This window comes from Podarcis liolepis (genome assembly GCF_965112155.1).
Source record: "Podarcis liolepis genome assembly, chromosome: 3".
Lineage (NCBI taxonomy): Eukaryota > Metazoa > Chordata > Lepidosauria > Squamata > Lacertidae > Podarcis > Podarcis liolepis.
Genome location: NC_139557.1, coordinates 79849257 through 79863505, shown reverse-complemented (window position 1 = coordinate 79863505; position 14249 = coordinate 79849257). Strand labels below are relative to the sequence as shown.

Genomic DNA, 14249 nt, shown 5'->3' with positions numbered 1-14249 from the left:
CAGCATCTTCAATGCACAACTGGTGAACTTAATTTTTCATTGTAAACTGCATCTACCGAGTGTATACTGGACCAATTCACACAATCAGTGCGATGTGTTTGCAGTAACGTCACCCAAAGTCTTCTTTTTACTAAGCAAGATCCACATCCCTGTGAACTTGTTAAGATAGCAAATCCGTGTTTCTGGAAAGAGGATGATATCCCTCTGTGGCCTATCCCACCTCCACGAACACTCAAGAAATCTGAGCACCCAGTAGCTGAAAATGTTACGCCCCCTGTTGCAGGTGGGGTTTCAATTGTTGAACTGTGGCAGTGCTGAGCTGCAATTATGTCATACATTAATATATCCAAATGACTAGTCATAATTTAGTCCAGGGATCAGCAACATTTTTGGGTCTGTGTGGGAACAACAGCAAACCAGAGAACCTATTGTGAGCAACACCCCCCCCCACAACCTATTGGCTATAATAAAATGTTTCTTTCAAGCCTACTTTGAGTGGGGGTGGAACAGGAGTACATGTGAGCACCAGGAAAGCACCTGTTGGTGCCTATGAGCCCCCACACACCACATTGGAAATCCCTGATCTAGTTTTATCTATGCTCATTGATTATGCTCCTAATCAATTTTGGAGCCTTTAAAAAAAAAGAAAGAAATAGTTTGCAATGGAACATCTTCCAATGTGCCTAAATATACTTTTTTCCAACGACAGAACCAAACTTCAGATGTGATTGAAAGTAGTGGAACTGGAGCCAAAAATACTGGGACTTGAAAATATACTCATTTCAGCAATATTTTCAACAAATGCTAAGATGCAGGGGGGGGGGGGAACCCTGCAGGAGTTGACACAAAGTCCTAAACTTAAAATTCTCCTGTATCATTCCAATGCAGTAGCAGCCTTTCTCTTTAACAAAGCAAGTTGATTTAAGTATTGTAGCAAGTGCTAAAATTTCAAGTGTGGAATGACAGAGTTACTGAAAGTTATTACTCGACATGACTGCATCTAGGAGGTCTGCTGACAGCCCGGAGAGATCAAAAGCAGATCAGGTTGCTTAACAAACTATATGTCACTGAACTGAGAAAGGCTAAACTGAGAATCCTGGAGAGCTGTGAAATCGGGGAGCAATTGATGGAGCCGAACCAGTAGATATATTAATAAAATCCCAAGCTGTCTCGGGTCCTTTGTTTATTAGAGTGTCTGGTACATAACAGATTAATGTCCAGCCACATAATGCTTTAAAACAAGGGCAGAAGAAATTGGGGGCAGCTGAACAGAATGATTAGTGAAATGTTACATAAATAGTTATGAAAACTGGACATGAAATTCGTGCTCTAAAATAGAAGAAATACCCCAATATGCTCTTTTGAACGTCTAAAATTGCACCTTCTTTACATAATACCTCTGAAGTTCCCCCTCACGCCAGTATTAGCAGTCTCCAGTGCACAGTACTGCTCATAAAACAAACAGGGAAAATAAAAAGAAGGAACCTGTGCAATCATCCTGAAAACATATATAAAAACAATCTATCCCCACAAAATTTTCCCTTTTAAGCACATGTGCACCCAAGCTTATCATTCTGATTACACACCATAAAGAAAACATTTTACATTATTATAAAAATAGTTTTAAGTTAGCCTGATTTCCCACAGATTGCTAATACGCTGAGACAGTCAGATGTAGCCACGCAAGCTAGCTGTTGCTCCATTTTTATGTAGCACAACTTTCAAAATATAGGTAGGAATTTCAGAGGAAATAGCAATCCCATTGCATGATTAGATTTGGAAGGGCAGAGACAAATGCACTTTACACCCAGCAATTACTGGGGAATAAGCGGTGCAGGTATACCACTTTGGAAATTATTTTGTGCACCAACTTTGCTCATTAATATAGTCATTCTTATTTTCTCAGTTGTGGAGAGAGAGGTACAAACCAACAGTTTTATACTTAAGTCTCAATGAAAAGTTTGATTTAGAATTTGAGCAGATAGATGACCCTCAGACTGGTTCAGTGCTGGCTCTTCCATGGACCCTATGAACTTGTCCTTATCTTATTTTTGGTCTTGTCATTGTCCTCCCTCTGCAAGCCTTACCAAACAAGTTAAGCTTTCTACTACTAAACGCGGGATACAAGACACAGAAGTGGTATGGACACAGTTGAAGAAATTTCCTGTCGGTCTCAGCATGGATTTGCCCACAACTCAGGAACTAAAAGGTGCTGGATAAGTGTCTGGAGCTAGGATAAAGCTTATGGCTTACATCTTAACCCAACTTCCACTGTCAGGATCATCAGGTGGGCAGGGTTTTCATTCACAGGATATACAAATGAACATAAGAGGAGCCCTTCTGGATCAAGCCAAAGGCCCATCTAGCCCAGCATTTAATTAGCTAAAGGCCTGGGAGAAGAGGAATGCTTTGCTTGGTGCCTAAAGATGCGTAACGTAGGTGCTCGGTGAGCCTCCCTGGGGAAAGCAGGTTGTCAAGATGTTCTCACGATGGCCAGCCAGATGCCTATGGGAAGCCTGCAAGCAGGACTGGAGTGCCACAGTACTCTCCTCAATTGTCATTCCCAGCAACTAGTATTCAGATGCATAATGCCTCTGACATTAGACTCTTGAGAGTCCCATGGACTGCAAAAAGATCAAACCTATCCATTCTGAAGGAAATCGCCCCTGAGTGCTCATTGGAAGGACAGATCCTGAAGCTGAGACTCCAATACTTTGGCCACCTCATGAGAAGAGAAGACTTCCTGGAAAAGACCCTGATGTTGGGAAAGATGGAGGGCACAAGGAGAAGGGGATGACAGAGGACGAGATGGTTGGATAGTGTTCTTGAAGCTACCAGCATGAGTTTGACCAAACTGCGGGAGGCAGTGGAAGACAGGAGTGCCTGGCGTGCTCTGGTCCATGGGGTAACGAAGAGTCGGACATGACTAAACAACTAAACAACAACAATGCCTCTGACTACAAGCAGAAGGGAAGTGGAGGGCTTCACTGATCTATCCTTCCCCCTCTGCCCCTTGAAAATCTGTTCCAGAAGGTTGGATGAATTTCTGGAGCAGAATGAGAGGCATGTAGGTAGCTGCAGGGAAAGGGGAGACGGGCAAAAAATGCTGCTTCATCCATGAACTTGAGCAGGAGCCCCTGCTCGATCCCAGTTCCCTTCATGAATGGAAGGATTCTTCCATTTGTGTAGGGCTAGGTAGGATCCAGGCCTCTGAATGTGTTTTACTAGCTCAGGGGAGACAACATGTGACAAGGCCTTCTCCATGGCAGTGCCCCATCTATGGAACACCTTCCCCAAGAAGATGCCTCTGCCCCTCATACTGATGACGTTTAGACACAAACTGAAGACATATTTGTTTAGTCAGACTTTTCAGATATGAATCGCAACCAAAATTTCAGAAGCTGGCATTGTTTTTGAATTTTTTTGTTTCTTTCTTTTAGAGATGTATTTTTAGATGTTTTTAATTATTGCTTGATTATTCTTCTGTGTTGTTCACTGTCCTATGCTGTCACAGGAGGAAGGGCCATAAAGAAAGAAAACTGATGGCAAGGAGCATATATGACAGTATGCATGAGGAAAATAAGAGTATGCTTGAGCCTCTATGTACATGCAAGGAATCTGTGTTTGTGCAAGTAAGAAAGAGATATATGGTGCGGAATGGGGAGTAAGAGTACATATCTGTTTAGTTTAGAAGTTATTTGGAACCCTCCCTCTCTACAAAAAGAGTATTCTGCTATTACGATGAGCATCCAATGGTTTATAAAACTTGCAAAAGCCATCGATAAATTCAGCTAAAGCCATTAAAAGGATTCTTTTCGTCAAGTCAAATTGCACTAGCTTTAATGCCATGCTAAATTTGCTGCTTTGAAAACCTCAGAAAATTGTTTCCTCATGTGAGAAGAAACTCATGTCATGTTTTTCCAACTGCTTGTGACTCTTAAGAGCTTTATCTTGCAGCCTTAATCACCAGTCTCCATTTAGAATGACATTGCTTGACTGTCATGTGCAGGACCAGCATTATATTAAGCCAGAAGCAACTGAGAGATGTTGTATGGTTTCAGATTGGCTTGTACAACTGAGAAGCATGGGAATTCTCCATTAATAATGGCAATCTCAGAACTTGATTATTGCAAGGTGGGGTGACTCTTGGGCCTCATCCCAAGGCTCCAGCTGATGTGAAATGCTGCGGCGAGGCTTGTTGGGGACAGACACTACTTGTGCTCCAAAGCTTGCACTGGCTGCCCACATGCTACAGGGGCAGCTTCAAGACTCTTAATAGTCTTAATTTACAAGGTCCTTAATACAAGGTCCAGGGTATCTGATGCCTTATAGCCCTGCTCAATCACTGTGTACTTCAGGGGAGCCTCTATTAGCGGTCCCCATGGCTCAGATACTTGGCTTGTATCCACAAGGAGCTGTGCCTTCAGCATTGTGGGTCCAATTTTCTGGAACTCCCTTCCAATTGAGGTCAGACAGCCCCCTATCCCTCCTGAACTTTCAGTGCTTACTGAACACTTAAAATAAAAATCCACCAGGATTTTTAATTGTGGGACTCTGAAGAACATTTCCCAAAGGATCCAACACCAGCTTCTGGAATTGGAAAAGCAGAACCATTTCAAAGCATTATCTCCAACAGCCATCTCAGACAGATACCATGGTCATTGGTATCAAAAGCCGCTAAGAATTCCAAGAGAACAACAAAGGCAGTTTCAGTTCCAAACCGGGTCTGAAACCTGTCTGAAATATATCTACAAAATCAGATTCATCTTGTAACGACATGTTCAGCTACCAAGACAAGAATATTAGCAACTGTCTATGGTTAAATAAACATCTGTCTTGTTGAATATATGTCGTGGTTTAAGACCATCCTGCTGCTTTGGAGAGCTAGATTAACAGAACAATCCTATACATGTCAACTCATAAATTAGCTCCACTGTGTGCAGCAGAACTTATTTCCAGGACTGCAGCCTAAATAGCCCATCAAGAATACTCTGGCACTTTTAACAATTTATATATTAAGCTCTGTGTTCTTAAATATTGTGCCATGCTTTCCGTGCAAGTTATTTCAGATTTTCTAAGTGATATGTCAGAAATTCCAAATGATGACTTCCCTCACAGCCCATTCACCTTCTCAAGACAAACCGCATAAGTTATTTTTGAAAAGCTCTAAATATGAGAAGTGCAATTTTAAAGGCTTATGTAGAATAACTGTTTTCTCTTCTGTAGAAGCTTAGTTGTGAAATCAATTGCTGATAACATGCACTTGAAGGCTTTTATTCATATCTGTGACATACATTTGGCTTTATGGGCATCATATCTTTCAAACTTTAGATACACAGAGAGAAATCTTCTAAATGTTTCTCAAAAGGGACTGCAAACACGTACCTCGCAAGTCTTTTTTAAGTTTGCGGAGATCCTTCTGAAACTCTTCAAATTTTAACTGAGTAGCTTGAAAAAGGTCCTGTGGCTCTGGAAGAGGGAAGATGCACTGTTCTTTTCCAGCATCCTGACAAAGCATAAAATAAATAAAATTAAAATATTAAAATATTTGCAACTGAGATATGAGCTCAACTTTTAACACCTACTTATTAAAGCAAATATAGTATCTAAGTAGTCAAGGTACAGGCTTGTTAATACCAGATAAATGGAATCCAACAAGCAAATAGGCAATATCACTTGGTAGCTCATTGTGTGCTCGTGGAAAAGATGAACTAGTCTCCAACTATATTTAAAACGGTAAAGAGTAGAGTAGAGTGGCCGGAGCCTCAAGATGAGTGGGATAGCTGTATTTTTCCAGCCGTAAAGCAGATGGAGATCAGGGCATAGTTACACAAGAACAGGGACTGGAAACCTGTAGCCATCGAGATGTTGTTGGACTACAACTGCCATCATACCTGACCATTGGGCTAACAACCTCTGAAGAGAGGAAAGAGACAGCTTTCTCATCCCTGCTCTGAAAGATAAACCGAAGCTCCCTGTGCCCATTAAGCCCAGTAGTAATATGACCTGAAATTTATTTCCAGATTCATTTCTGCAAAAATGATGTACACAATTTCTCAGGGAAGGAGGCCTGAGCTAGTACCATTGCCTTCTCAAAAATATGGATATGCCAGGGTAACATGAGATTGCAATTTCCAATTCTAATTTCGGTGTATGCAATTTTTTATGCATGATTGTGAAGTATTAGCTTTTGTTGTAGATGGCATGTACAATCTTGAATGGATTGTTTTGGCAGATGTCTCTGACGCCACTGAGGGGTAAGCTTCAATCTACCCTTCTGGTAGTTTTTCTTTAAAAAAAAAAACATGTTAGTTTGCTTATTGTATTTTTATACTTTTGTAACCCACTCTGGGACCTTAGGGTGAAGAGCGGGCTAGAAATCTAATCTAATAACCATAACAACAGCAACAACATTTCACCTCGAAAACATATCCACATTCCTAGTAGATAATGGTCAATCAAAGCTATATGCAGAGCATACTGTCACACTTAAACCACTAGAAGACAATGAATTAAGCTTCAGTGACAGAAGCAAGAAAACCAAAGCAAAAAAAGTTAAAATGGAGAAATTTATACCTACCTCATCAAAATTACGCAAATAATATGAGACGATATATGACAGAAGACTTCTGCTGTTGTCCTGTACAGGGGCAAAATTAAATAATGAAGCTATTGTGCATAAAATGTATCCAATTTTTGCTCATCATTTCTATTTTTTATACAGTTGGTGAACCATTAAACTAGAAGGTGAAGGAAACTTAGGAAGAGGACAAGAGCATTATAACTCAGAGCTATATTAGCAGAGAAGCAAGAGCTGACATATTAAATCAGGATTAAAGGAAATAGAGTCCAATCTTGCATGCATATGAACATGCCCAAATGTTGAATGCCCAAAATATGAGGAAATGTGTACAGTCTTTTCTTTTATGCCTCGTTTCATCTATATCTAGCTGTTATTTTCAGATAGTAAAGGCCAATGGCAGAGAAATTAATGATGATAGGGATACCAATGGACAGAATGTAAAACTCTATTAATGATTCCTTAAACTGAAAGTTTCTGAACTATGTCTGCTTCAACTTAAACCACTGGATACTGTTTATAACTGAACAGTAATGCAATTAATAGGAAACAAATGCTGGAGCTTGAGGGCAGGTTATCCAATGAACTGTTGACAATATGTTTAAAGAGGACAAAACAAAGTACTTCTTCATGCAAATCACACACATAGTTTATGAAACTCATTGCCACAGGATGTTATGGTGGTCACTATAGATAGTGCATAGATAGAGAATTAGACAACTACATTAAGGAAAACTAAGTTAAAGCCTATTGGCTAAGACAATTGAAACATTGGCCAATTTAGAGGCACTATATCTCCTGCCCACCTAGCAGTTCGAAAGCACCCCTAAGTGCAAGTAGATAAATAGGTACCGCTTTATAGCGGGAAGGTAAACGGCGTTTCCATGTGCTGCGCTGGTGCCGGCTCGCCAGAGCAGCTTTGTCACGCTGGCCACGTGACCCGGAAGTGTCTGCGGACAGCGCTGGCTCCCGGCCTCTTAAGTGAGATGAGCGCACAACCCTAGAGTTGGACATGACTGGCCCGTACGGGCAGGGGTACCTTTACCTTTTATACCTCCTGTGACAAACATTGGATAACATTCTCCATTATGCCCTGCTTGTAAATTTCCCCGAGAATTTCTGGGAGGCAACTGTTAGAAACAAATTTCTGGGCAAGATGGAACAATGGTCTGACTAAGAATAACCTTTCTTATTTTCTTAAAAAGAAAAGAAAAAGCACAACAATTTAATTTAGAATCACTAATAAAGGAACCTGCATGAAATTCAAAGTTCAATACAGATTCAGTATGGAAAATATGCAGATGTAATGATAAAACACAACAATTTCACTACAACTTTCACTATGTAGAAAAGGAGGGTTGTCATTTTCATAAGTGATCCCTAAAGCATGTTCTGAAATTTCAAGAAGTGTGCTGTGGACACAGCAAGTATAAATGAATCCAATTTATTTGGCATTTTTTGACATTGTATCATGGAGCTACTTAAGCTTTCACATCAAACAATGCCAACATCTGTGTGCTGGACTGCCAAGATCAGTGTGCTGGACATCACATTTGAACAGGAAGACAATTGCCATAGATGCCAAAGTCCCCACCACTTATAGAGAAGTCAGAGTCTGAAGGCTACAGCATGGTATTGTCTGCCAGCCTCTGGTGTGCAGTGATGATGCGAGTTGCCACATTCCATGAATTGTAAGCCTCTCAGTAGCTTGATCCAAATCCACTTCAGAATGGATGGGATCTTAGTGTCTGTTGTCCAATGTGAAAAGACTCGCGGAGGATACATACTCACACCCAAACACCATTTCTTATGCTTTCAGCCATTCATAGTAATTTCTGTTAAACATTCCGCACCTCGGGTGCTGCATGCAGAATTGTTCCCAACATCAAAAATCACAATCGGGGGGGGGGGGGGGCGGTTCTTTTCACTTTTCTACTTTTATAGACTTATTTCTAGTATTTAAGGAAATTTGGCACCTAGCTGACTATTGATAATTTTTGGCTAGTATTTGTTTCATTGTCTTTGGTCACTTCAGACATTACCAAATAGTGTTCAAAGTGGCCAAATAGAAAGAAATGCTTCATTCCAGTATGTATTCCTGGCCTTTCTCAACAAAGTCTTGAAGTGATGCAATGCTAAATGACATCAGTAATGGGATGGGACCAATCAATGATCAAGATGGGAAGCTTCCTAGAAAAATGAATCCTGCAACAAAATTCATCAAGTTACTTTTTTTTGCAATTAGCAGTGTTGCTTAGCATTCAAATCTCTTCTACTTGCTTCCAAGGGTACATGTGATATATAATTATATCCTTAAGACTTTTTTCCATTTGTAAATGCTTTCTATGCTTTGTTGACAATCTTGTAAGCAAATTAAGAGCTTGTTCACATAAGGTTATCCTGAGAGAACAACTACTTAACGTCTTTCTACGTTTCTGATTTCTGATTTCTTGCTAATGAAAAAAAGAGAACCTGCTAGATTAGCCAAACTTTTGATATAATTCTTGCTAATTAGATACATTCATGAGGGATACATGTATTAAGGTCTGATCATGTAAATGTGCACTATCACCATTATCTTATATATAAATGGTGGGAAGAAGAGTTTAAATGCAATAAAACATAGAAAGTGTACTGTTGACGGAATCTCTGAAACATTTGGTTATCTAAAAGTATGAAAACAATGGATTTTTGGACCAAAGCTCACAATCTGAAAGAGAGTTACTGCAGAATAAGGAAAAAATATTGTCTTAAATGTATAAGCTACTATTGGAGTGGGAAACAAAAGATGAGGTGGTTAAAGCCTCAATGACCCACTGGCAATTGATATAGGGTATACAATAGAATTAAACCTCTGGGAGAAAGTCTGGAAGAAAGAAATTTACTGCATGTTACATGTTGAAAGAGAACTACATGAAAGTGATTCATAGATGGTATTTAGCCCCAAGTAGACTAGCTAAAAACTATAAAGTGGAATCAAATTTGTGTTGGAAATGTGAAGACATGGAAGGGGCTTTTTCATATGTAGTGGGCATGCAAAAAAAGTTAAAGAATATTGGTAGATGATATTTAATGAGATGAAAAAAAAGTTTAAAACAGAATTCCCCCCCCAAAAAAAAACCAGAGGCATTTCTGTTATGAATGGTTCAGACATTTATGTATGCAACAACAGTGGCTCAGATCCTGTTAGCCCAAAAATGGAAGGTGAGGGAGGTCTCTAGCAAGGAGAACTGGTAACTTACGATGATAGAATATGCACAGTTAGCAGGTCTAACAAGCAGAATTAGAGAGCAAGAATCACAGGTGTTTAGAAGAGTGGAAAATTTTCACTGAGTATGTAGTAAATATTTGTGTACAGATGAAAATGCTGGCAGTATTAAGGAAAAATTCAACAGTATAACATATTTAAAAGGGATGTAAGATGGGAGAACTGAATTAGATGGGTATATAAAAATATGCAGGAATGGTGGGTAAATTAAAAGAACCTTGGAAGGGAAGGGAGGGAAGAAGTTGAATGGATGGCTATAATGGATGGCTATAATGGATGGCTATAATGAAATGTAAAATTTGAAAATGTGATTAATTTTTTTTTTAAAAAAAACAGTATGGAAACAAGACTTTAAGGACCATATACATAACAAATGTGATCAACCATTTATTTAATGACTGAGGTAACCACAGGGAATCTATGAGCTAAAGAATACAATATTAAGTTTTACAACAACTGGAAAGAACCAAACTTACGCTACTCTTGACATCTTTCAGTTTGGGAAGTATGTCTAACCCAAAGCCATCTGCTTGTCCTCTTGTCCTGTTTCCACCATTCATGTAATTCCCAAAAGCAAGGACCAAACTTAAGACCTGCATAACTCCTGAGCCATTCTTCAGTGTCTGAGAAAACAAGATACAGAGCAACTTCTTCATCAGAAATATTTGGTTTCATTTAAGAAATAATAGACAATGGCAATGGCAAAAATAATTATTTGTTATAAGAAATATATATGCTGTAACTTACTTTTGCATATCATATTCATGCTATGTTTATCTCAATAAAACCTCAATGGTAACAATTTTGTAAGACTTAACTGTTGCTCACGGGTTACAAATAAAATAACACCAAAATGTTGTTCAAATTCTGAAAGTTTTACCACCACCACCCCGCCCTTCCCTGGCACAGGAATATCAGTACTTATTAATCATTTGGTATCATTAAGGTCACTCCTCTTCAACATATACACAGCTGGGCAGGGTATAAATAAATTATTATTACTATCATCATCATCATCATCATCAGGGTTTCCCGGTTTCCATTAAGGGACAAGCGCCATATTTTGTCAAGAGAAAGTGGTTGGAGGTGTCATATAACAGCTCAACCATAGAAAATGTTAGGTGGAGCTCTAAGTACATGCTCTATCTGGCATATAGCAGGTGTGTACCTGGGAAAGAAAACACAGATTTTGACAGCAGAGGAAAGTCACAATAATGTTTTATGGTGATGGGAAAAATTCATAAACAGGGGATATTGGAGGCCCACAGGGGAGGTGTGCAAAGGCTGCATGCGCATTAGAGTAACTGGGCAAATATCACCAGCCATAACATAACTTGCAGCAATGCAACTCTGGATTTCGCACCAGAAAAAAACAGAATGATTCCCATTCTTGACAAGAAACAACCACAGAATACAAGTTGTGAAGAGTTTTTTCTTCACTAGCAAATTAGTCATCTTACACTTGCTAGCAGAGAGATAAATAAGCATCACCAGCAGCAATGGTGTGAGCATGACTCAGCCAGCAAGAGAACCCCTGGCACACCAACGCTTGGCACAAAAGGAAGACCACCACCACATAGGCTTCTGCATAGTGGGTTAAGCCCCACAACCAACCTCTCCTGATGGAAGGAGGTATCTGGCACAATGGAGCCGTTCTGTTATACTTTGAAAAGTATACTTCTGTTTCTTGTTAAGAACACACACAGAGACAATTCTTAATGAGGTGGGCCACCCTACTTTTAGCAACTGGATTCTTGATGGCTAAAAAGCATGGCAAACAAAAGTCAACTCTTCTTAAAGGCCTAAGGTAAAGGTAAAGGTACCCCTGCCCGTACGGGCCAGGCGTGTCCGACTCTAGGGTTGTGCGCCCATCTCACTTAAGAGGCCAGGGGCCAGCGCTGTCCGGAGACACTTCCAGGTCACGTGGCCAGCGTGACGAAGCTGCTCTGGCGAGCCGGCACCAGCGCAGCACACGGAAACACCGTTTACCTTCCCGCTATAAAGCGGTACCTATTTATCTACTTGTACTTAGGGGTGCTTTCGAACTGCTAGGTGGGCAGGAGCTGGGACCAAAAGACGGGAGCTCACCCCGCCTCGGGGATTCGAACCACCGACCATGCGATCGGCAAGCCCTAGGCACTGAGGTTTTACCCACAGCGCCACCCACGTCCCTCTTAAAGGCCTAAAAAGCTTCATTAGTATTACGTTAGATGAAATCTGTTTACTGATCTCTTGAGAATAGTAGGGGAGGGTGAAAGAGGACAAACTAAACCTCTTTTTTCTACTCAGACCCTGCACTGGAAGACTGAGAGGAAGTATTAACTCAATTGCCTCAGGCAGTGCCCAATGAAAGACTCCTGAAAGAAGGTGGCCTTTTTGATTGATTGATTGATTGGTTGGTTGGTTGGTTGGTTTGTAGCACCCTCTTCCCCAACCAATCAGAATGAGGGCAAAGGAAGGGCTTTCCTCAGTGATATCGGCACATGGCCAAATCTAATTGATCATGTAGTACCATGACAGTATAATGTTCATTAGCCAGTACCAGACTGGTTGGGATAATGTAATGACTAACCAGGGGGAAATGGCATCAAAGCAGCAGCACCTCAGACTAAAAAGAGACACAAAAAGAGCTACAGCAATAGGGTTTGGAGTGGGAAGTGTTTCAATACCCTCAAAAGCATGCATTTCACTCTGAAAATGTTTTGGGGCAGTCAACACAACCTAGTTTTTTACCCCAGGGAAAGATGGTGGTGAAGCAGTGAGATGAGAGTTAAGGTGAGAGTTTTTACTGCAACAAAACATGTGACTCGTGTATCAGTTTCTACAGCCAGAACAGGCACTGTAACCTTCCAACAGCTTGACTTCAACCACAAAAATGCACTACTACATTGTCTCCCAAGACAGAGAGATGCCAACCAACCAACTTTTAATGCAAGCGACAAATAATCAGGGTTTTTTCAGCTGGAACTCACTGGAAATGAGTTCTGGCATCTCTCAGGTGGGTTCCATTGCCATTATAAGAGAACGAGGGAGGTGTTCATATCCCTTTTTCTAGAAAAATGGCACTGAATATAATAAAATATCAGTTGTACATTGCTGCAAAGAGCTGTTTGACCATACTTTTCCAAACAGAACTTGCTACATTTGTAGAAGAATGTTTAGGAAACGTAGCACAATTTCCATGGGGTCACGAAGAGTCGGACACGACTAAACGACTAAACAACAACAACAACAACAACAAAGCACAATTTCATACGTGTCTACTTAACAGTAACTCCCACTGAGTTCAATGGGGATTATTCCCAGATTAAATGGATATAGGAGAGCAGCCGTAGATTCTTATTGTAGTTAAGTTTCAAGATGTTTAGCTAATGTCAATGTCACCAAATTACTCCAATCTGATTATTAGAAATTATAACAGAAAGGATGTTTACAAAAATTAACACACACATTAAGAGAAAAAGCCAAATAGTGTTTGTTTATAAAATGCTAAAGGGAAGGCAGCATCAGTTACAGACAGAAGAGATTTTGCTTTGGCACAGGAAGAAGGTACATTATTCTCTAGAGGTTGGTGTGCATTGGCTACAGACTTGTGATGTTATATTTCAGCACTGAAAGCCAAATCTTAAGATTTGCTTTGATCTTGAAGCACAATCATAAAATGTTCCATTCAGCAGGACTGCTATCCTTCACATTTAATGAGCAGCTAAAGTAAATAAAACTTTTGAAATATGAGTATTGCTGAACAAGAAAGATTAAATATCAGCAAATCTAGCCCTCACATCACATGGTCCAAAGTTAACCTACCTCACACAGTTTCTGCAACAATTCAAGTTTGCTGTGGATGGAGGAAATGCTTTCAGAAAACGTTGACTGGAACAGGATACAAAAGACTCGTTCTGAGAAGTTGGGAATGAGGGACAGCTCATAAAGAAACCTGCCGAAGTTAATGAAAAGTATTATTTATATCTATTATATGAATTTCACAGGCAAATTGTTCTCCCACAAAGCAGAAGGCAGCATTGTAGCCCAATAGAATGCCCAACCATAGGGTCCTTACTGTTCAGGTTTGTCCAAAGACTTGGCATTTTCCTTTTCTTTACTTGACTTGCCATGTTTTTCTATCTTTTCAAGTTCATCTGATTGTGCTCTCTTTAAAAAAAGACAGACAAAGAGAGGGGGTTTGGAGGGAACATTATGGTTTAAAAGCAGAATACAAATACAAATAAAAGAAATTATATAATGCTCATAACACGTTAATCAATTAAAATCAGTTATGACTCCTCATATTAAGAAATTCAGCTGTTTATATAGATGGTTTCAATGGTTTCAGTGACTTAGTTTACTGAAGAATGTTACATGCAAGAATGTTTGATGCCGAACAAAACTTCTCTAAATGTA

At 39.9% G+C, this 14249-nt stretch overlaps 1 protein-coding gene across 1 annotated transcript in view; it reads right to left on the bottom strand.

Moving 5' to 3' along the window:
• Positions 1–14249, bottom strand: part of FMN2 (formin 2) — a 159839-nt gene that overhangs the window by 34641 nt on the left and 110949 nt on the right. The window contains exons 10-14 of the mRNA XM_083496737.1: positions 13909–14000; positions 13656–13785; positions 10325–10471; positions 6581–6640; positions 5386–5506 (exon numbers count right to left, since the gene is read on the bottom strand). Coding sequence (XP_083352863.1) covers positions 5386–5506; positions 6581–6640; positions 10325–10471; positions 13656–13785; positions 13909–14000 — 550 coding nt within the window. The remainder of the gene's footprint in view (positions 1–5385; positions 5507–6580; positions 6641–10324; positions 10472–13655; positions 13786–13908; positions 14001–14249) is intronic.